Source organism: Seriola aureovittata, chromosome 11 (assembly GCF_021018895.1).
Source record: "Seriola aureovittata isolate HTS-2021-v1 ecotype China chromosome 11, ASM2101889v1, whole genome shotgun sequence".
In the NCBI taxonomy this organism is placed as follows: domain Eukaryota; kingdom Metazoa; phylum Chordata; class Actinopteri; order Carangiformes; family Carangidae; genus Seriola; species Seriola aureovittata.
The window spans coordinates 15,893,636-15,917,618 of NC_079374.1; the positions used below are offsets into that span (position 1 = coordinate 15,893,636).

The 23,983-nt window shown below is 42.0% G+C and overlaps 1 protein-coding gene across 3 annotated transcripts in view; it reads left to right on the forward strand.

The window, feature by feature from the left end:
• The window catches only part of igf2bp2a (insulin-like growth factor 2 mRNA binding protein 2a), a 46,697-nt gene extending 23,201 nt beyond the window's left edge, over nt 1-23,496 (forward strand). The window contains exons 3-16 of one of the 3 annotated variants that reach the window (XM_056390047.1): nt 2,955-3,003; nt 5,615-5,666; nt 9,175-9,238; nt 10,263-10,553; nt 10,901-11,035; nt 13,808-13,930; nt 15,786-15,921; nt 17,658-17,789; nt 18,344-18,412; nt 19,179-19,301; nt 19,770-19,844; nt 20,059-20,190; nt 20,696-20,809; nt 22,067-23,496. In XM_056390047.1, coding sequence (XP_056246022.1) covers nt 2,955-3,003; nt 5,615-5,666; nt 9,175-9,238; nt 10,263-10,553; nt 10,901-11,035; nt 13,808-13,930; nt 15,786-15,921; nt 17,658-17,789; nt 18,344-18,412; nt 19,179-19,301; nt 19,770-19,844; nt 20,059-20,190; nt 20,696-20,809; nt 22,067-22,165 — 1,594 coding nt within the window. In that variant the 3' untranslated portion in view covers nt 22,166-23,496. Of the gene's footprint in view, nt 1-2,954; nt 3,004-5,614; nt 5,667-9,174; nt 9,239-10,262; nt 10,554-10,900; nt 11,036-13,807; nt 13,931-15,785; nt 15,922-17,651; nt 17,790-18,343; nt 18,413-19,178; nt 19,302-19,769; nt 19,845-20,023; nt 20,191-20,695; nt 20,810-22,066 lie in introns of those variants that run through there. The other 2 variants (XM_056390046.1, XR_008829095.1) reach the window with 2 other exon arrangements.
• The last annotated feature ends 487 nt before the right edge of the window (nt 23,497-23,983 follow it).

Sequence of the window (23,983 nt, forward strand, 5' to 3'; positions counted from 1 at the left end):
TACCACTGGGTTATTCCCTGATTGTGGCGCAACACATATAACCTGATGATGAGCTAGATCTGAACATTGTAGACACACAACTGTATATGTTGCAGGGTGGCATGTGTTGTGGGCCTCTCCCTGCCCTGGAGACACACAGACAGACAGACAGACAGAGAGCAGTGATCTTATGGTCAGCTAGCGGCCACAGGCATGCTGAAAATGAGACCTTCAAAACTGTCGAGAGGCAGTGTCACTTTTTCCGAGAGATGTCCATTCAGGAAGCTTCCTCTGCATATTTCAGAATGACAGGCGAGCAAGTGTCCTTTAAAACGTGCAAGCCTCAGATGAGAAAGCAAAGGGATAGAGGTGGCGGCACAGCCTGAATAGGACGAGGTGCGTGTGTTGAAGTGATGTTATTGAGAGAATGTCCTCCAGGAGTTTGCCTCATTTGACAGTGGAACCGCTAATGTGCTTATTAACATTAAAGAGTGCGGAGGACGGCAGTGTTGTGTTGCAGTTCAGTGTCATATAGTCCAACATTACATCAAGGTTACAGTCAGTTATAACAAAAACACAATAGAGAACCGGGCCCTTACAATTCACAGGCTATTAAAGCAGACGGCGCTGAATGAAAGGAGCTTTTAGTTTCCATATTCGGCCACTCGTGGATTCCAGCGTTTGGGCCTGTTTTGAGGTTTTGAATTGGCTTCAAAACGCTTCTCAGCTATTGGCTGCTTTTGAGTTGCAGGAGGTGTGTGTACTACGTTGAAAAAGGTGATGTGTTTTAGCGGCACAGACGCATGTTTGATCGGTTTACCCTTGTTTGGATACTGGTTGCCAAGAGAGGTCTCTCATTGAGCCACTCGCTTTAAACCAGCATCAGTGACAGAAAGCTTGCAGGTGTGGTAGGACACTGGGAATTGTCAAGTTTTTTCTTTTTCTTTTGGACTTTTGTGTTTGTTTCTTTAGGAGAACGCACTTGGCAGAGGATAGACCAGACTTAACAAGTTTTTCCTGTTATTTTATTCATGAAAGTACCAATTAAACTGATGTTAAGTCACTGATATAGAGTTACAGAAGCAAAATTAATTTTTTGTGTCATGTCTGTTCGTTTACTCCTCAGTATTTTATCAATACTGCTTAGAGTACAGATAGATGGATGAGAGAGGAGAGGAGAGGAGAGGAGAGGAGAGGGTTGTCCCAAATCCATGTGACGCTGTGTTTCTCCTCTTTGAGTTTTTTTTTTTTTTTTTTTTCCTTCGGCGGCACAATCAGAAAGAGTCATTCATTCGTGTCCAGCTGCCAGCTCGGTCCTCTCGTCCTCTGCTCGCCGCTGACAGGAAATTCTGACCTGTGGTCTCTTTCACCCAGATGTGTTCGGAGAGAAAGATGGAAAACCTTGACGGAGAAATGTGTGTTGGTGTGTGAGCACGTTACGTAGACGGTTCTACGTGCGTGTTTGTTTGTGTTTCCTGTGGAGAGTCCTCCTGAACTTAGATCCACCTCTCATTATAGCTTATTACCGTTCCTCCTCCACTTCATCTACCTCTGCGCCGCAGTCTCGCTCTTGCAATGCCTCCTAATTGTGCGCTGAAATGCTTCTGAAATGTTTTGTTTTTTGGGGTTTTTTTTGGGGGGATACGGTGGCTCAGCGGTGTGGCTTTTACTCTGCCAGCCACTCTGCTTTTTAAATCAGCAGCTCTCATTGCGGAGCTGGACTCTCTCACGTTAATGTAGTTGTTAACAGCTTGTGGTCAGCGGGCGGTTTGTGTGGCTTTGCTGTTTGAGCTGACACGCTCACTGGAGGCAGAGAGAGGCTGTGTGGAAGCTCTGGATCCCAAAACGACCGGGCACAGAGGGACACCGTCCCATTTGTACGTCTATCTTTGTCTGATGGACATATTTTGATTAAAAACTAAGAGCTTGTTCAAATCTTTACGATCTTGACGTCTCAGGTTTGGAAGGTCTTTGTTCTTGAAGTCAAATGCACAAAGGCGCAAACAGTTGCTGACAAGCAAAAAAAAAAAAAAATTGAAATTGAAAAATCGAAAAGAAAATTGAAATACACGTGAATCGGAAACGACTGATAAATTGTAAAGGAATAGATAAATACATTTTCAAGGTATACATAAAAGTCTTGTATATTGATTTTTCTGTCTTTTGTTCTCTTGTCTAAAATCCAGTCAAAAACACACCTTCTGAGGCTCCGGTTGCTTCACTGAGGATGAAGAAAGCCCGTCTTTGTGGTCGAAGAGATGTCTTTACTTCTCTCAGATTGTTTCATCTCTCCACCACGGTCATTTTTTAAAAATTAAAATCTGTATTTCCATATCATTTGTGTCACTTTTTCACTTCTCGTAGTGAGAGTAATAGTGAGAGTAAGAATAACACTCGTAGGAGGGTGTTACTGAGAGTCACCAGCTGCTGTCTAATAAACGCCCTCACCTACACACCTAGATCTGCTTCCGCACTTCTGCGACAGTTCTTTGATAGGTGATGCTGTCTAATGATCTGTGGGCGTATTAGAAAGTAAGATTACACTATTAGACTGTTAACTTACACACAGTGTGACACATTCCTCATAGAAATGTATCTGTTGGTAGCTGCTGATATGTATCAAATGTGAATGTATATGAGTGAAGGTTGGCTTTGTTGTAAACACAACAGATGACTGCTTAAGTGTAACCATAAGTGTGTGTGTTTGTTTGTATGTGTGTTTGTGAACTTGTTTTACTACTAATGCTGGACCCCAAAAGTTTAAATGGCTGTTTGCAGGTTACGACCTGATGTAAGGGTTAGGTTGGGGTTAAAACTACGAATACAGTAAAACAAGGGTGTGTGTGTGTGTGTGTGTGTGTGTGTGTGCGTGCGTGCGTGCGTGCGTGCGTGCGTGCGTGCGTGCGTGCGTGTGTGTGTGAGTTTATGGTTCAGGTCTGTTAAATCCACTCCGTCTGTGTGTCTCGTCTCTGCAGGAGTCGGAAGATCCAGATCCGGAACATTCCCCCTCATCTACAGTGGGAGGTCAGTTGTTTGTCTTTGTATGTGTGTGTGTGTGTGTGTGTGTGTGTGTGTGTGTGTGTGGGTTTGTGAGAGTGTGTGAGAGTGAGAGAGAGACAGACGGTGATGCCCAGTTGAACACCACCAGGTAGCACATAAACCAGTTTCCCGACAATGAGTCACCAGCCTTTGTATTGTATTTGTCTTTGGACTGAAGTGTGTGTGTGTGTGTGTGTGTGTGTGTGTGTGTGTGTGTGTTGTGTGTGTGTGTGTGTGGATGTGGATGTGGATGTGTTTATGTCTATGTCTGTGTCTGTATCTGTGCTTATATCTACGTCTACGTGTTTGTTACTGTGTGTCAACACAACCTTGCTGGGGTCCAAGCTGTCTTTCTTTCTCATGTATCTCTGGGTTGCTCCTGTTCCTGCAGGTCGTCTCCCGCTGCACTTGCTTTTTGTTTCCCTCATAAAATTCCCAAAACTTCAGAGACCAGTCTCCGTTTATTTGACAAATTATGCAAAGTTGCCAAATAATTCCCCATAACATTTTGATGCAGCCTGCAAATCCAAGTTTCACACCAACTCATTTCACAGAAAACCTGTTCTCCTGTCATGTTCTCGCTGTCACCTGTCCATTTTTGTCACCTGCTTTGACAGTTCTTTAGTATTTGTTGTCTTCTAGGGACTAATATTTAATATTGAAGATACTCAATACTTATCATTAAGTATTTTGACATTGTGGTATTTCTACTAAGTAAAGAATCTGAATACATTTTTTCACCACAGCACCTGTCAGGCGTCAGGGCTGTAAAAGTAAAGTGTAAACCCTAATTTCACCTATTGTTTATGGATTGATAGATGCATCCTTCAGTATATTGTATTTCAGTGTCAAAAACCTACAGTGTCACAATATACATGGTCTTTTTTATATATCAGTGTTTGTAGTTTAACAGAGTAACAAAACTGGTCTAAAACTAAGATATATTTCATACTTGTACAGTTACTAAGTGAACAGTACGATTTATATAAAAAAAAATCAACCATTTTTGTTTTTCAGATCACAACTGAAACTATCTCCCAGTTTTACAGCTGTGCTCACTAACATTCCTGATGTAAGCAGCCTTTAGCACCATTAGATAAAGATTAGATCATTTAAGTGTAGATGTGTGTGTTGTCCCTGTATTAAAGCATCTGTCAGTCATTTTGGGAAATAGGTTAGTTAGGTTCCAGTTTTGCGCTTTGACCTTTACATTTGGATTCTGCTTTTATAAAAAGCATTTTCCAGAATGTGGTTACTGATATTCTGAAACCCATTAATTTCCTTGGCTGTGAAGTCCTGTGTAAGATTTTACTCCTATCTTGTTTCAAACCAGCGATTCACCAAATCAGGTTGCACTTTCAAAACTTGCAGAATGTGTCAGTTGGTAAGAACTAAATCGGTTGCTAGGAAACATCATGGAATCAACTATGTAAACAGGAAGTCACTGCATTAACACGAGCTGTAACTTAACTTCAAAAAATAACATTTAGAGGCTGACGATAATTTGCCCGACGGTCCTTTGCAGATGTAGGTACTTTATTTTATTTCATCATGTATATGTGGAAAATGTTTATGTTTCAGAAGCAGTAGTTTAGAGTGAGATGGAAATGTCTGATCATGCATTTTTTTTTGTTTGTGTATGGATGAAAAACAGGGTTACAACATGTTAACAGAAGAGCTTTAGGGTTGCTGGTAGGAGTGGTTTTTCCACCTGCATCCAGCCTTTAACATTAGATAAACATTTCCCAAATCCAGTTTGACATTTAACACTTTTCCTCAAAATGCTGAGCTATTCCTTTAACTGTCAAGACAAATTAAGGCAACAACTACCCAGATATTGAAAGGATATTGATACGGATATCAAAATTAATAAAAAATTAAGCCTCACTTCAGAGCCGACTGATCGCTACACACTTTATATTTGATGTAGTACATCCTAGATAATGTCATATTTCCTCACCATTTTAATTTATTGTTTGATTCATATGCATTTGCTAGCTTAAGGATTGGGGCGTAAATGCCATTTCACACATTTTCTTTTTGTCAACGCACTGTTTCCATCTCTGCCAAGTGTAAAAACTTCTGTCTTTTATGTTCTTCTTTTTTTTTTAAACTTCCGTTTCCACTCGTCTTTTTAATGCCCATATTAAAAATGTGCAAAGAGCAGGTGGATGGAAAGGCACTTACCGGCATCTTCTGAAGGTTTTTGGGCTTATGGGAAATGTTTGTTTTTTTTTGTAAAAAGCAGCTAAAACAGAAATACTAAATGACCAATTATGTCACATGAAAAAAATAAAACGATTCTATCCCCATCCAAACAAATTAAATAAATTGCACAACATACTGTTTGGCAAGTTTATGTTTCCGAGGCTGGATCTCTACTAATTTGCTTTAAAGGTCAATGGGATTTTGAATGAGGTTTTGAAGTTCTGGTTTCTTTCTGGCTCTCTATTAAGCTTCCACTTGCTACCTTGTAACTTGAATCACTGGCCCACATAAGCACTAGAAGTATCAGACCTATGTGTGTTTGTGGGTATGTCAATGTGCTGGTGTGTTTCGTTTGTGTCTCTAACTCCCGCTCTCGTTTCTCCCTCAGGTTTTGGATGGCCTACTAGCTCAGTATGGTACTGTAGAAAACGTGGAACAAGGTACAGAACTCTTCTCCTCCCTGTTTGTTGCTCATCTCATCATCATCATCATCTGGCTCCAACTGTTCAATGCACACGTGTCTATCTAGCAACACACATGCACGCGCGCAGACTTCCCAGTGAGTCAAGTCTCCCTGTGTGACTTGACTTCCTCGTTACCATCATCCCACACACCCATTATCTAAACATAACCCATCTCTCCATATAAATCTGCTTTTATCATCTTGTCTGTCTGTGTGTGTGCATGTGTGTCTTATAAGTCTGACCCAGGGCGAGGAGCATTTGAATTACACGCAGCCTCTATAATAAGCACTGTGTATCGCCACGGGTCCCCTTGGCCTCAGTGTATGGATTGAAGTGGGCAGACATGGCAGACATCCATTAGTAATGTGTCTGTCTGTCTGTCTGTCTGTCTGTCTGTCTGTCTGTGTGTGTGTGTGTGTGTGTGTGTGTGTGTGTGTGTGTGTGTGTGTGTGTGTGTGTGTGTGTGTGTGTGTGTGTGTGTGTGTGTGTGTGTGTGTGTGTGTGTGTGTGTATGTATGTATGTGTATGTGTGTGTGTGTGTGTGTGTGTGTGTGTGTGTATGTGTGTGTGTGTTTCTGCCTCTGTGTTTGTGTGTGTGTATGTTTTGGGGAGGTGCATCGTGGTAATGGGTGAGGACACTGTAGGCGCCTGTGGTAAAGCTTTTGCACTGTCTGAAGGAGCGTGTGTGTGCGTGTGCGTGTGCGTGTGTGTGTGTGTGTGTGTGTGTGTGTGTAGAGTAGTCAGCACTAGAGCTATCCTTAAGAACTTTTGGCTGTTTACACACACATGCACGAGTAGTAGACGCGCATGGGGAGAAACAAACACACACATACACAAATACTCACACACACGCACACAGTTTCTCTCTGTGCGTCAAACCAGCCAACTACCACCCAGTGTAGTCATGACAGGTGCTAAAAGGAAAACCCAGCAGAGAAATGACTCTACTCAAGAGTGTCCCAGATGCTGCCGTTAAACAGGATACTTCGTGTGTACCGTCCCAGAATCCGGCACAGCGTTACCTCTTCTTCTTCCCTCTTCATCCCTCAGCGCGGCTATCCAAACATCAGAGCTGCACAAGTTGCACTGTCCGATCAAAACTTCCAGAGACCCATCTTCGCTTGTGTATCTGTCCCCCCATCTTAGCTGCCTTCTCAACTTCCTGTGCGCCCACCTCCTTTCTTGTCACTTTTCTCTGCCTGCGTCCGTGCGTCCGCTCTAGTTACCCGTGTGAGGTTTAGTTGGAGGAGTCCCATGTTCTTGTGTGGCATGGTGAAGGCTGCCGGTGGCGGGGCAGGGCACGGCGGGGCGGGGCAGAGCTGGCTGCGAGCGCCGGGGGCTGGGCACCATGCCAGGCTCTGCCCACTCACCCTCTCTAGGCCAGCTGGGTGCTCTCACTAGTTTTAACCCTTCCAAACCTGCTGTCCGCTGCACACCAGCAGGTTCGGAAGTTTTTATTTTCCCTCACAGAAAGACATGCTCTGATGCCTTCTAGGAAAGAAAAAAAAAAAAAAAACTCCCAACACTTTTCCCTCTTTATATGACACTGACAATGTACCTTGTCCTTGTGGGTAACTTGCCAAACATTGGCAGTGGAGTTTATCAGCACATTCTTTAAGCTGTCTAAAGCATCTAGAGAAAATGTTATTTCTTCTGCAGCCTTAACTATCACACAGCAGTGGCTTCTGTGTAGACGTTTTGACATTTAGCAGTTTCACAAACAGAGTTTCATCGCTGACAAAGCAGAGATGCTATTATCTGCTCTGACAGAGGCTTTGGTAGGTCAGAGGGTATATCATCAATGAGACACGCTGTGTTTCTTTTTCATCCTAATATCGCTATCACTGTTGCTCTCTCGCCCTACACTCACCGATTGCTACATTTTCCACAAAATAGACAAAGATTATTCTGTGAAATGAAGCAAAGCGCAAGCTGAAGCAGAATTACATAAAACAGGTTAAGAAAATATATAAATAAACGAATAAATGACAACAAAATACAGAATTAGGAGGACACTCAGAGAGCACAGACCTCCGCCAAGGCCAGCGTCGGACAGCATGCACCAGACATCAGAAAAAATTTCAAAGTCATATTAAATGATCTGGATCTGGAAACTTAATGGGCTCTTCCCTGGCCCGTGCTCCATCCCTCCACCCAGTTCAGTTTGAATTGGTTCTGTACTTTTTGTGTAATCCTGCCGACAAACAAATGAGACTTGAGTGAAATCATAACCTCCTTAGCGGGAGGGGACAGTATCTGAAATCCATCTTATAAGACAGACAGGTGATACAATTTTTCCTTCTTCTCGCTTGACAACAGTAGAGAATAAAAGTATGTGCAGCTCAGTCTCAGCACTCAGTCCAGTACTAAGCATTTTGTATGTAATTTATCCGTCCGTCTATTTCTTTTTTATCACTTTCTTTAACATCGTGAGATTTGACACTTGACACTGTATGAATCAGACATATTCAAATCTTTGGGATCTATATCTTTGTACAATTTGGTGCAGATTCAGATAATAATCTGAACCTGAAGGACACGTGTCGGATTGTTTGGCTTTGGCGGAGGTACGCCCTCTATTGAGTGCCATTCTATAGCACATACCTCCGCCAAGGCCAAACAAGCCCATCAAATTGTAAATGTGTAATTGTAAATCTCATAAATCTGAACACCATGAATATGTCTGAATTTTTACATCAAAGTCCTTACACTATTTCCTAAGAAATTGATGAAAATATTGAAGCTCACAATGTTAAGGAATGTGATTAATAGAATTCCCGGATTTGCCCTTTTGACCGGATTCACACCAAAATTGAACGGGATCTTCCCTGGCCCATTCCCCACATCTCCACCCAGTTTGGTGCAAATTGGTTCAGAAAGTTTTGTGTAATCCTGCTGGCAAAACAAACAAACAGACACAAAGGAAAAGTGTCCACATCACAGATACCCAGATATTCACTTTAAAACTAGCAATTCTCACAATGGAGCAGCTAAAACTAGGAAATGTTTTGCCCCGAAAAATGACAAAGATTATCAACCCATTATCAAAATAGTCGCCACACTTGAATCAAAGTCACCTTCCAGTCCGATGTTTTTGAAGTATGTGTGACTGAGCAGTCCAGGAACACAAATCTTCCCAAGGTGTGTCTCTGTTGAACATTTCATTTCAATCACAGATTGCTCGCTTTGTTTCGGCTGTCATGTGAAACTTAAATCCGTTATTGTGCAAGAGGCAGAGAGTCTGTTGTGTTAAGCAGCTCCTGTCTGTAGAGGCAGCAGCGGGGTCTGGAGGGCAGCCAGCGTGGTGATGGCTGTAATGGATTCACACAGACAAGTGGCTCTCAGGGTCACCGCGGGAACCTGGACGCGTGTCTGACTCACCTATACGGCAACAACAAAGACCTGTTACGTACATGTGTAAATGTGGCCCCCTGTCTCACGTTTTTGCCCCCCCCCCCCCTTCTCTCTCTGTCTTGTTTCACAGTGAACACTGACACAGAAACAGCAGTGGTGAATGTTACGTACGCAACCAAGGAGGAAGCTAAAGTGTAAGCAGCAAAAAAATAATGACTCTGATGCAGCCAGGTTGTAAGAGCAAAACTGGAGATATACTTGCTTCTTTTTTTGTGTGTGTACGCACAGACAAGCAGCTGCAACACGAGCAGCATTGTTCACATACCTGTCTGTGTAAGATGATGGCAGAAAAAAAAGCAGCAGTGGCAACAACGTTATTTACAGTATATCCACACAAAGCTGGCTGAATTTAAAAATCCATCCTTTTTTTTTCCATTTCAGCACGTCTGTCCACACTTGGCTTTTTTTTCTCATTCAGACCTTTTAAAAATGGTCTCAAATGAGTCTTTTAAAGGGAAAACTGAGCATTTGGAAATTGATGACATTAATCTGCCCAGTCCTTGTGGGCAGGTGTGCAGCAGCTGTAGTTAAGAGGACAGCCTCTGACTTTCTCTGTGATCTCTCATTGTAAATGTCAATACTTCTGTTCACATAGCACAGTGGTTCAATTAAAATGTGTAAATGGGAAAAGCTAAATTGTTTTTTGAATGTTTGTGTTTCCACTCTGTACCAGATGTTTGGTGCGATGTGCAGTTTCGATGTTTGCAGACAGAAAAGAGGATGGCAAAAAAAAAAAAAAAAAAGGAGATTTAGCATTCCAGTGCGGACAGACGTTTTTTTTTTTTAAAGTTAGCAGGCTTAGTGTGGACATTGTTTTAGTTTCTCTTTAAAAATTGTTGCTTGTTGCCTTAATTTCACATCCTTAAACACTGCGTCTGTTCATTTGCTTAAATGCCTCCAAAAGCAGTTTAGTGTTAATTTCTTAGGATGCACACAAACAATTCTCAGAAGGAAGGCAAGATACATGAGGTAGCATCATGTGCACACAAACACAGTTAAGAGCAAGTGTATCAGAGTCTTAAAGAGTCAGCTAATCAGTTTCTTGAAGAAGCTTCAAATTATAGCATTTTGCAAATTCTCACTCAAGAACTTGCACAAACCCTCCGTACTGATATGCCATTGCTTCCTTGTCCTCCCCTCTGCCCCTATCTTCTCCAGAGCCATTGAGAAGTTGACAGGACACCAGTTCGACGACTGCTCCTTTAAGGTGTCATATATAATGGACATGGATGCTGCTCCACCCGTCCAGGCTGCCCGCACACGACGCGGGGGCCGATCGTCCCGGGACCAGGGCGCCTCTCAGCCCGGGCCCTCGGGAGGCTTCGGCGCTCCACGCCCTAGACAGCACGACTTCCCCCTACGCATGCTCGTGCCTACTCAGTTTGTGGGAGCCATCATTGGCAAGGAGGGTCTCACCATCAAGAATGTCACCAAACAGACACAGTCTAAGTAAGATAACCTGATGAAGATGATGGCCCTTGTATACAATAAAAGTTTTACGTCATCAGATACGTCTATCTATCTATCTATAGATCAATCATAATGAAAAGAAGATGGAAAAAAAGATGGGCCCTCTTCAAATTAAGCAAAGCTATAGTAATAATTATCCTACAAATGTCAATGAAACATCAGACGGATAATTTTTGAGAAGATGGTTTAAGTAGTATATATGAAATGATAACATAAACATGAAATTAAATATTAAAGCTTTTCATTTATTAAATACAATTATTTACTTGTTTTTATTTTTTATTTGATTTTCTCTCTCTCTCTCTCTCTGCCTCCTCCTCCCTCAGGGTGGACATCCATCGGAAGGAAAATGCAGGTGCAGCAGAAAAGCCCATCACCATCCACTCAACACCCGAGGGCTGCTCCTCCGCCTGTCGTATGATCCTGGACATCATGCAGAAGGAGGCCAACGAGACCAAGACGTGAGTCCGCACCTGAACATACACAAACAATCGCAAACGCACATAAACGCACTCAAATGTGCATGTATACGATCCCACAGGGAGATTAGCCATAATGTCTGCAGGACTGTAATCTTATCCTTTAACCTGCCTGCACACCTTTTAATCTCACTGTGCATTCTCCCGCTTGCACCATTAACACAGTAAACACAGTGCACACGACACACTCCCATAGTCTAACACGTGATCGCAGATTAGCATTTAGGAAACGAGGCCAACGTGTCTAATTAGGTTTAATACTTTTAACAAGACACTGCGCCTTTTAAACTCCTGAAACTTCTGCTCGATCTGAGGATCAACACTCACCTTTAACACATCATACCAGTGTTTGTCTTTTTATTTCTTTTATCAAGTGTTGAAAGACCCGGAAGAAAAACTGTTGCATTTGATCATAAAAATGTTTCCACAGCCGTTCTTTTCCTTTTCATTTGCATAAGATGTTTTGTCAGAGGTTATTTATTTTGTTGTTACATAACACACATAATGCCACACTTTGCTTGCTGTCCACCTCCTGACATCCAGAGCAATATAGAGCTTAAAACTTTGATGCCACATCTTCTTTTGTTTGCTAGGATGACATTCAAGCAGGGTATCACACTGTTAAAGGAGTATTTCGACATTTTGGAATTTGTGCTTAACAACTGGAAAAATGGGGGAAATAGTAAATGTTTAAAAAAAAACAATCTGATTACAACATGCCGAGACGTGTAGTAAGTGGGCAGTCACTCTAAATGTCACCAATATTTTCCTTTAAATTAAAAAACAAAAAAAAGCAAAAAAAACAAAATTGCTCTCAGCGCTTTTGTTCCTGTTGAGTTTAAATGTAATTGTTGTAAATTTCTTTTGTCAAACGTGTCCACCAAATGTATGTGATACTGTATAATCTAACAACAAGAAATCAGTCAGCTCAGTCTGTGCAATCATTAATCCTACTTTCAAAAGTCACAATAGCTTCCACACCTCTGGTGTGTACCGACCAAACAACTGAACTGTTGACCCTGCCTGAGTGTCACACCTGCAGAAATGACGACCGCCACGCTGTAATTTCACAGAGTCTAAGGAGGCTGAGCGCCCAGCTTGACTCGACCCACTAAACTCACAGGCAACGTCACCCCCCCCCCTTGCCCCACAGCTCACCCCAAACTAATTTCACCCTGCAGCACAGAGCTACACATCCAGATTATGTCATGCCCTGACCTGCCGCCCCCTCCCCTACACACACACACACACACACACACACACACACACACACACACACACACCACCTCCACCATAACTATCAAGTCTGTGACCCAGCCCAAAAGAAACCCCCAGCATCTGGTTTTCCCCTCCACCACACCCTGCCACAAACACTCACACCCCACAATTGTCCTGCAGAACAGAAATATAGATTACACAGAAATTATACGCCTCCTATTTTACTAACCTATTACCATCCCATCTACACGTTCATACAGACACCCGGGGCTTGATTTTTTATTTTTTTTATTTTTTTTATTTTTTATAAACAGTTACACTTTATGTCATGGGTCTGTTATTTTCCAATAATTTCATAAAAATCTAAAAAAACTAATTTGGCAAAACATTTTAGGGAAAATAGCGACAAAGACTGAATAAATGAATAAAACTTTTATTTTTGAGTCATGCACGCAACAATCCCCAGTCAGCTGAACAACTTTCAAAACAAAATCTTCACACCTATATAGTCTGCAACAAATTCCATGTACCATGGGAAAAATAACTGAAGAATCTGAGTAAATATTAATTGGATAGTAACACAATATATTTTCAATGAATTTGAGGCAAAGCTGGAGACTTAAACATCAAAATCAAACAACCTTTCCATTTTTGCCCATCTCTGCACCAGAATTCATCAGCGTTTTTGTGAAGCCATTTCATGGAAAATTAACTCACCTAAATCATCATAATTTGTACAGTACAGCACTTCACCCAAATTACACCGCTTTCACAATCTGCTTTCCTCCTCAATATTTTTAAACATGCCAACTTCAACGGCCAGAGAGAAATAACAGTTCTCAACTAAAGGTCTTTGGCTTCCACATAAATGAGATTCAACCTTTGTTCCTGCAAACCTTATTCTGTATATATGTTAGATGTAATGCTAATTTAGCAATAAAAATTCATTAGAGTTCCAGGAAACATTTAGATAAAGTACTAGAAAATTATGAGGGATTAAACTTTTTATTGTAAGGATGAAAAATGTGTAATAAAAAAAAAATTTTAATCAGAAAAACAAAGTAATGCAAAAATCTGAGTTTCACTGTTGTCACTTGCTTTTAGGAACATTGACACAGAGCTGTGCTTGTTGCAACAGCACCTTGTGTACTGCAAAGGGCTGTGATCAGGGGCAGAAAATCAGCATCGAAACAGCTTCTTGTAAAAATCTTTCTCTGAAATGTCTAAAAAAAAAAAAAAGAAAAGAAAAAAGCATGAACTTTATGTTGTGGTTGGGCTCGTGTCTTAACATGGTTGCCCTGTGCTTACAGCAGCACTTCCAGCTGGGCAGCTATCCACATTCCTGTTCATCCCCACCACAGCATCACATTCCTCACACCACATCAGTGACACTCAGCAGAACTTAGCCTCTATCATCTCGCCTAACCTGTGCGTGTGTGTGTGTGTGTGTGTGTATGTGTATGTGTGTGCGTGCGTGTGTGTTTGTGTGTCCCTACGTGTGTGTGTGTGTGTGTGTGTGTGTGTGTGTGTGTGTAGGACGGAGGACATCCCTCTGAAAATCCTCGCCCACAACAGCCTGGTTGGTCGGCTGATTGGGAAGGAGGGCCGCAACCTGAAGAAAATCGAAGAGGAGACAGGGACCAAGATAACCATCTCCTCGTAAGTCGCCCAGCCAAACTTCCCGCCTCCATCTTTCACACGCGCGCCCACAGTGAGTGCTCCGCGGCTACACTGCCAGCACCTTCAGAGAAACCAAACACACACACACACACACTGGAGTGTTTGAACATTTTGGTGTGAGCGCTTGTGGAATAGCGGCAGTGACACTCCAAGTGACTCCAACCAGTGCACAAATAATATGCAGTGATTTCAACTCCTTGGTGCCACGCCTCCGTCCCTCCCCGCTCATTAGCCTTTTAGCATGTGGTTTCACTTAACTGAGTTGTTACAGCACAAATGTGAAGAGTTGATTACGGCTCCCTTCAATCCAGAACATGATATTAGAGAGGTGGCGATTACACCTCATTTAACGGACTGTGCTCATCAACCTTCATGTTCATTTATGGCTAATGAATTGCTGTGTCTCCATGAGCTCTGAGGATGTAATGAGCCTTGAGAAGGGAGACAGAGAGGAGGAGAGGGTCCTTTTGAGAAGAGGCAAACATTACATTCAGTATTGATGGTTCTGTGAAATCCTTTCAGGTTGTCCTCCACGTCTTCAAACACAGAGGGCAGAATAGATTGGGATTGCTTCAAAGGCCCAAAGCTGTTATCATTTGTGTATTGTCCAAGATAAGTGCTTTGTGGAGCGATCGCTTATTTGATTCATTTAACAGACTTTTCTTTGTTTCAGAGCTGTTAAAAAAGTTTCAGTTTCGCTATAACTACTCTGCTATTTTCTCAGTAACACTGTGGTTAAGCTTTGGTTACCAGATCTAAGTGAGCATTGTCGTTGTTGAGCTCCGAAATCTGTGCTTTGCAAAAAAAAAAACTGTTAGAACAACTTTTGGGGAAAAAGATTTTGAGCTTGGCTTGATTTCGCTGTTGCACAAAATTATAATTTCAAGCCAAATGTCTTCCTGCGGTGTTTTTTCACTCTTGATATTCTTGTTCTTCTTTTCTCTTTAAATAATAATAACAAGAACGGATGAATCCATTTAAACTCTCACTGTTCTGATATTCACGTCCTGAAAATTGTTGCTTAAAGGGGCACTCCAGTTCTACAAATACTCTTCATGAGGAGCACTCAGCCTGTGAAGAGAGCTGTGTGACGTCTGTTGTGTCTCTGTTGCAGCTTTGAAAAGAAAATGACCCTGAACATGTCATCAGGGTTATCTTAGTTTGGGCTCGGAGACTATAGATTTATAAATCAAATAAGTTACAAACTAGGGATGTGAAATTGTAAGTTTAGTAATTTCTGACTTTATGGGGAAGTGCTCGAAAACCGACCAAATATGGGTGTGTTACCTCGGCGACAGTCTGTTGTTCAATGTAATTAAACCCACTTTTAGTCACTGTACTGTAATGCGCTTCACCGGCTCTGCAGTCATGTAGTCATCTTGAGTTGTCCGATGGTAAAACTCAAAGGTCATTAACATGTTTATCCCTTACAACTCTACCATCTGACTCATATAATGTTAATGCACCGAGTTGCATGATGGGAAGTGTAGTATCCAATGTTTTCGGAGCTTGACCCAAACCAGGGAACTTAAATCTAAGTTTCTGCTGCTTCAGTTTTGACCATTCTTTTCCTGCGTCCCGTGAGTCCTCCAACTACTAAATTTCTTGCTTGCTAAGCAAGAAATTTTGATGCCAGTTTTGATGTTGATGATGCAGCCTTCAGTTAACGCTTACGTTAGATAAAAACAGAGACAGGAAATCCAATTAAAAGCAGCTCAGTCACCTCCACCTTCTGAGAAAACATGTGAGCAGAATATGAGTGTGCCTGTTCTCTTTATTTTTATTTGCATATTCATGTGCTCATTTTTGTGTGTGCGTGTGATCTCCCTCGCAGGTTACAAGACTTAACCATTTACAACCCTGAAAGGACCATCACGGTGAAGGGCATCTTGGATGCGTGTTGTAAAGCTGAGGTAGAGATCATGAAGAAACTGAGGGAAGCCTACGAGAATGACATTGCTGCTATAAACGTGAGTTATTTCCAGTGTGTATGTGTGTGTGTTTGTGTGTGTGTATGTTTGTGTCTTTTGTCTGTCTCATTTCTTATCCCAGGTTGACTCACACAGACTGACAGGTGAACAACAGAGAGGAGTGGTCATATACAAAAGATAATATCACCTCCCCATTCAGTACATGTTACCACCAGGATTAGCAATACCCGTTGTTGTGCGCTTGGTAAACGGATGACAGTAAACGATCGCTGAATAGCTCATCGGTGACTCGAGTGTTTGAGCACAGCATGTCTGTGGACGTGTGTGTGTGTGTGCGTGTGCGTGTGCGTGTGTGTGCGTGTGCATGTGTATGTGGAGCCTCTGACTCATGCTCTCTTCCCCGCTGCGTGTGTCTGTGTTCCTGCTGTAACACACTGCGTTTCCCAGCATCCATCTGATATCTGTAGGCTGCTCTCTCGCCCAGCTCCTCTTTCACGCCGCCCTGATGACATCACTGGTGCTGCAGCCAGAGAGGTCAACCACAGAGGAAGAGAGATAGCGATGCTATCACACAGTGAACGCACAGCACAGAGATGAATGTGGACAGTGTGATTGTGTTAAGGGTGATGTTGCTGAACTTGTGGAGAGACTCAGACTTAGCATCAAAGTGTCTGTTTTTTGCTGCTAGTTTTCTCCTTCATTTTCACTGTCCAAATATTGGCTCGGGAATAATCATCAAGAAGTAACACGCAGCATGCGGTTAAATTGTTCTGGCTGGCGTGAGCACTTTTTGGCACCTGCCAGGCTGAGCGTCTACAGTAAGCGGTGAGGGCCATCTAGCGTGATTCTGCGGATATTACACAAAGCTCTCTGGGAACAAGGAAGTGAAAGGAGACCGCGTGTCTTGTCACGGGCATGAAACCAGAATAGCTGACTTGACTTTGAGGGAAGAATATTTTTGTTAAGCAACAGCATACTGTCCTGTGAAAACCACGTATCTCAGAGCATCAACTTTTCATGAGCTAAAAAAAACCCCCCCAAAAAAACCAGCCTGGTTTATTTATCATAAGAAGTTGGAGAATTTGTTCAACCCATAAAGAAGCACGTTTATCTGAAACTTTTAAATTCACTAAATTTTGCGACACAAATAAAAGTAACAGTTTTATGTGGTGGAGTAAGTGGTAGTAAAGGAACAGGTCACACAACAAAGAATGAAACCGCAATTTTCATTGTGAGTCAAACTGCAGATTAGTTTCCCAATAATTGGACAATAACTTACCAAATGATATAGCGAGAAATGCATGTTACAATTTTCCAGAACACAAATATATTCTGATTACTTGTGTTATCCAAACAATAGTCCAAAGCCTAAACAATTTTGGTAATTATTGTTTTGTTTTTTAAAAATTAAAAAACAGGTTTAAAGAAAATACTTACAGTGAAGGAGTCATTTATGTTTTCTCCTCATTTTCTCTCCCCTTCTCATTAGCTGCTGATTTTCCGTGTTGTGTTTTTTACTTTAATCTATAGTGGTCAGTGTCCTCTTGCTGCAGGAATCAGAACAACTTGCAAATGTCTGACGAGATAAAATCCATGTTAAAATCTGTTTAAACTGATCTGCTCCTTTATAAAAACTTGAAAAAAAAAACCCAAAACCCCCCTCGCCAAAAAAAATCAGTGAGCTTTAATGAAATCCTAGTGTTTCGTCTTCTTTCTTGTAACTCATGGCTAAAATCTGCCTGTGCCTCCCTTCTTCTTCTTCTGCACAGCAACAGGCCAACCTGATCCCAGGATTGAACTTGAACGCTCTGGGCATCTTCTCCTCTGGTCTCCCGGTGCTGCCCCCTGCTGCTGGACCACGCGGTGCAGTGCCCCCTGTTGCACCAGCAGGATACAACCCATTCTTAGTGAGTATGCCCTTTTTTTCCTGCACTCAACCATAAAATGTTGAGGGTATTTTTTTTTTTTTAAATGCCTCTTTTAGAGTGACTTTGCCAACATCGTTTTCTCTCGCCCAGCAAAATGATGCACAGCTCCTGTGGGGATTAGTTTTGACTTGTTATTGTAATTTGTTTCCAACAAATGGTAAACCAGGTTGCCCCTGAAGTGCTTTTTGAAAAAACAATACTTTGTTGACTCAGGTCTTCCTGCATGATGTTGTATGCAGTCTGAAACAGCCAGAATTCCCCCATCTTCTCCAGAGATGAGTCAGTTTGTCTGTAAAACAAAGTCTCCACTCATTGCCTGATGAGGGCGAGCCAAAGCAGTGTGAGACAGAGTGTGAGAATGTATTTGCGTGCTTCGTAGTCAAGAAAGTCAGTGTGTGATTCACTGTGAGTTTATGGCCTGAAATTCCCCCCTAGTGAGAGCCTGACTTGTGTACATGCATGTGTCTTTTAAAGTGTGCGTTTGTGAGTGTTTATGTGCCATCTGATCGGCCTGCTTGTCACTTCACTTTCAGAGTCACTCTTCACATCTCAGTGGCCTGTACGGGGTTCCTCCAGCAAGTGCCATCACCCACCAGCACTCAGTATGTTGCCTAAAATCTGCACTACAGTCAGTGTTGCCTTGGTGATCAAAGACTTTCCAGCTCATTTCTTGTCCTTTTGTGCTACTAGATAATTATTGTAATAGTTGGTGGCAATTTAAAACCACATTTGTTACACACCAGAAGCTTTGGAAAAGCCTCCCACTTAGGATGTAACAGTTTTCTTCCTCTTGCGTTGTGAAAAAAAATCCACCCACTTCCTTGAAACCTGCCACAGAATAGATAAATAAAGGAAGATATAGGACCAATCGAGACATACTGTAAATAACAGGCTGTTGCAACCTCTCAGTCAGCGTCTGTGTTGGACAGTGGGTCTGGCATTCCTGCATCCCATCGCCCAGTCACCAGAACACCACAAATATTTCTGGAAGGGGACTTTTCAGCCCAGAGTTGTGGCTCGTAAAAATTCACTTTATAAACCTCGAGTACATGAGTGTTACCATGCTAAGAAAAACAAAAACATAGGGCAACCATCTGCCCTAATAGGAAATATTCCATTCAGACTCGGCCAGAGCGGGATGTTTACCCAGAGAGAAAACCCTCACAGAGAGCTCAGTTTAGCTTTCGTTGCATGTGGTGTCATCGTTTTCGGCTGCTCTTCAAGTATCTGACAACTTAAATCAGAATTTCTGTAACTATTTAAAGTAGTTTCAAAGGTTTTTTCCTCTGCCGCCATCAGCAGGAAAGTTTAGTTAAAGTGTAGTAAAATATTTTTTTTCCTGTGTGGTCTTTTTTTTTTTTTTTTCAGCAACAGGCTCCAGAACAGGAGGTTGTCTACCTCTTTATTCCAACTCAGGCAGTCGGGGCCCTGATCGGCAAGAAGGGCCAGCACATCAAACAACTCGCCCACTTCGCTGGAGCTTCTATCAAGGTGGGTTTTTACCAGACTTCAATGAGAAGGGGGGGGGGTGTGAACCATCTCTCATCAACATTTAGAGTTGAATCCTCAAACACAAGTTACACATGCCTCACATTTTTCAGAGCTTCACATCGGGCATGAAGGTCGTTAAGTTGGTGAGTGCTGGCTGAGTCAGCGGCACTTCATGGACCACAGCTGAGGATGTTAGTTATTTATGGTCAAAAACAAAGAAGAAAAAGGAGATGACTAGTGAAGTGAGCAATTCAGAAAGCCCCTGAAGCTCCGTCTGGAGAGGTGGGACAGCTGGTCAATGCATCCTTGTAACGCAATGACAGGCAATTCATGCTTTTCTCAGGATACTGCAGGTTTCTCAGATGATTCAGTGGTTTGCATTGAATTACCACAGAACAAGAGGACCAGCTTTTGGCCAGATTTTCTCCTTTTTTGTCTCCATAACTTGTCTCTCTGTGTGTATGTCAGATTGCCCCAGCTGAGAGCCCAGACGTTACTGAGAGGATGGTTATCATTACTGGAACTCCAGAGGCTCAGTTTAAGGTAAAAATAACCACTATGATTGTGTGCAGGAATATTCATATAAAAATGCGATTGATGCTGAAATTTTGGAGGAAATTGCTGCGTCTAAATTCATAAATATTTGTCAAAAATCATTCATTTGTCCTGTACAGTATTATAGTAAACAGCAGTGGATCACTGTGTGTCCCCATTTTCCCCAGTCTCTCCTTGCCTCATACCCTCCTCTGTATTCCAGGCCCAAGGTCGGATATTTGGGAAGCTGAAAGAGGAGAACTTCTTCTCAGCGAAGGAGGAGGTCAAACTGGAGACGCACATCAAGGTTCCCTCAACTGCAGCTGGCAGGGTCATTGGTAAAGGAGGCAAGACGGTGAGTTGTTGCTTGAATTGAACTAAATTATGGTCAAGATTGGAAAACAAACTGTTGCATATACTGACAATACTTAATCTGTGTCTAACCTAAGTCTTTTTTGGATACGTCCATTGTTTTATATTTATTCAAATTGTGCATTTTTACATTTGGGATCCCCATAATTATCAGAAAACTTCCAGGAGACTGCAGTCTGAACTCTGCTTGGGAAAAACTCGAACATCTCTTTACTCAAAAGTAGCTCACGCAGTTTTTAATTGAAATTAACCAGTATTTATATTTGCATAACAACAAACACAGTAAATAAATGAACAGCAAGTGTGCTCCTGACCAATGATTACTGCACATGATGTACCACCGTCTTTGCTCGGGTTCATCAGATACAGTTCACCATCATTTGATACCTTGTCTCCCAGTGTGTGATATCAGTGTGTTATGTAAGTGAGGCTGCAGGTGACATTCAGAGCAAGACGATGACCTCTTGACGTCTGTGTCTATTTTTCAGGTAAACGAGCTCCAGAACCTTACGAGTGCAGAGGTCATCGTACCGCGGGACCAAACTCCAGACGAGAATGACGAGGTCTTTGTGAAAATCAGTGGGCATTTCTTTGCCAGCCAGGTAAGAAAGAAAAAAAAATAATGACTGCATTTCTCGTTAATGCAGTGGCAACTGGGTGTGCAGGTGGTAGTGGTGGAGGATTTAATCCACAACAAACAAATGCACGACATGCATGTACTCATAAAACGTAGGGTAATGTCAGTATTGATAATGCTCAAGTAGAAGCCTTAATTTAGCAGCTGTGTGTTTAATAACCACAAAATATGCTGAAGCATGTTTCTTTTTGGAACTATCTCTATCCTCACCTGTTGTTCAGCTGTAGCATCATTTTTTCGTGTCAGTGCTCAACTCGGCAGCCAGGGCTAATTATTATTAGTAGTTATCAACTGCAGTTGAAGTGCAAAAATAAGCTGAAACTTACAAGAAAAGAACAAAATAAGTAAAGTAAGTCAAACTATAATATCTTAGATGCGATTGTGACAGAAAACAATGATAAAGGTGTAAAACACACACACACACACACACACACACAGTCCTTTCTATATATATACATATACATACCTATTATAGGGATATAAACAAACAATTTTTTTTGACAACCCCAACTCAAGAACATTGACTAACTTATTTAGGCGTTTACAACCGTATCACATGGTCTTAATCAGCAGATGGATTTTGCTCAGTTGTTATGGAGATGGATCTATGCGTGAAATCATAATAGCTCCTCAGCTTTCACATCTGTCTCCATAGCAACTGGGCACCCTCTATCTGTTGATGAAGACTGTGTTATGTGGTTGAAAGTTCCAGAAAATCTATTGTTGTATTGTCAGACGACTATTGATACCTGGCAATTATTTTGTTAGCATACATACATACAACTACAGATGCTATTAACCCATTAATCTTACACTTACCGAAGGTGCATTGTCTAAATACTAAAAAAGAATTAATTAGATTTAAATGTAAATTTTTTTTTTTCACTTCTGACCAGCTTTTTAAAACTACTTTTACTCACACATACTGAGCATATAGTAATGCAATAATAACAAACAGACAGATACATAGAGTATCATAGTATAGTAAGGCATAATGTGCTGTTAATATAAACTTGACAGTTATCTATATATCAATTCTTACACTCTGAATTTCAGATACATTTACATATAGGGTTTAATTCAATCAGTCTTTTTCACTTTTCCCATTTTTTCACATTGTGGTGGTCCTTCCCTTTACTGTCCCTTTTTTTACATACGGACACCGTGTCTTGTATCGTCGCTCGGCTAACACCTCATCCTACATGTGATGTCTTTGCAACAGACTGCACAGAGGAAGATCCGGGAGATCATACAGCAGGTCAAACAGCAGGAACAGAAACACCAGCAGGGCGCCGCCGTGTCACCGCACCACTCCAAGTGACCAGCAGGGCGGCTTCAGTGGGCGCCAGCCAATGAATGTAGCCCTCCCAAACGGACAGAGACCTACCCAGACAAAGGCGAAGGCCAAGGGGGACATGCAGGGCAGACCAGCAGCACCGGGATCAAAACCAAAGAACTTTACTAGGGGGGAGACAAGTGAGAGCCAAAGGCTGAGGGCATTGTGTGCACTGCCAGCCCTGTGAGAGCAGATAGAGTGGGAGAAACCGTACTGATATAATACGACAAAAAAAAAGACCAAAAAAATCTATAGGAAAGATGGAAATGGCAGAGAATTGGGAACTGTTGTCTTCACAGTCAAAAAAAAAAGGTAAACAGGAAATAGTATGTCGCCCTGCATAACGTTATCTCTTTAGTTGGACTAACATAGGCCTAACAAATGGATAAAGCAACTGTATTAACATGAGCATATACAAGGCATTGTGATTGATATTTTGGGTTAGAATGAGAGCGAGTGACAATGGACCTTCTCTTACAAGAGTTTGAGATGAGATTAAATATCCTTAGCAGTATTAATACAGAGTAGAAAAGTATATTGATACACACTGAGAGTATGCACTGTTATTTTTCTACCAAAATGACAGTACGACTTGGTGTAGTTTTTAATATTTTGCTTGTTCCTGACATTGATCGGGCTGTGACAGCCACACAAAGCAGTTCCCCTTGTTTGTTCACACTTTAGGCCACTGAAATCAAAAAAGAAATCCCCTATAAGTAAATATGGTGAATGGTTCTGAGTCTTTGTAACAAGCCTGTGTGTGTGCCAACGCAAAAGATAACGTCCCTTTGAAATGTCTCTCACCATTCATATCTGATGCTACACTTATTTCTTTTAATTTCTTTTTTTTCTGCTAATTTCTGCTTCACTTTCTCATCACTCTCTCTCATCGGGCATCATGTTTTTTTTAATAGGGTAAAAATATTTGTTGTCAAGAAACACTTTTTTTCAGTAGCCTTTTGAAAACACTGCCACTTTCGCTCAACAGAGGTTAAAAGCCACCGAGGGATTTTTTTTTTTTTTTTTTACCAGTAAACTGGTATCACTCTCCCATGCTGTACAGTAGTAGAATATATCTACATTCATGCTTGTTGTCCTCATATATTAAAAAAAATCAAAAGGATGTCTCTAAAGGCATTCTCCTCGACGATCAGAGCAAAAATTGACGTCTTAAAAAAAAAAGAAAAAAAAGGTGCACCTTTGCTTGTTAACAGGCAACCAGTTGTTTTTGAATGTGCACTGCCACACACTCGGCCTTATGAGGACGTCACAAGGGCCAGCACAAAATGTGAGCTGAGGGCCCAAAAAAAAGGGGTGGGGGGTGGGGGTGCAGACTTGTGGTGTGTGGAGTGGCAGTGAGGAAAATTTTTGGGGTTAGCGGGTGGGTGGGTGGGTGGGGGGGGGTTATAGGGAGGCACTGTATGACCTGTGGTACACACACAACCGCAAACGTGACCGCAGCGGCGTTTGGCTTTAACCCTCTCTTGTCAGGGAGCGTTCTAAAACGGCATGACAGCTGTGAATGTACAATATGCAGCCTTTTTAGAAAATATCGCCCCTGCCGTGTCCAGCAGGGCCAGGCCAGAGGCACAGACACGATTGTCATTCTCACTCTCGCTCTTTTCTTTCATCTTCACTTTTTTGCTGTTTTATTTTGGCGAGCTGGCCGCCTGCTCTACGAGCACGCTGGACACGCGGGTCCTGGTGTCCCTTTGTGCTTTACTTTGGAGACCATGGAAGCTTGTTGCCTTATTTTGTCACCTTTCAGACATCACCCATCAGCTTCATCTTCCAGACGCAAGG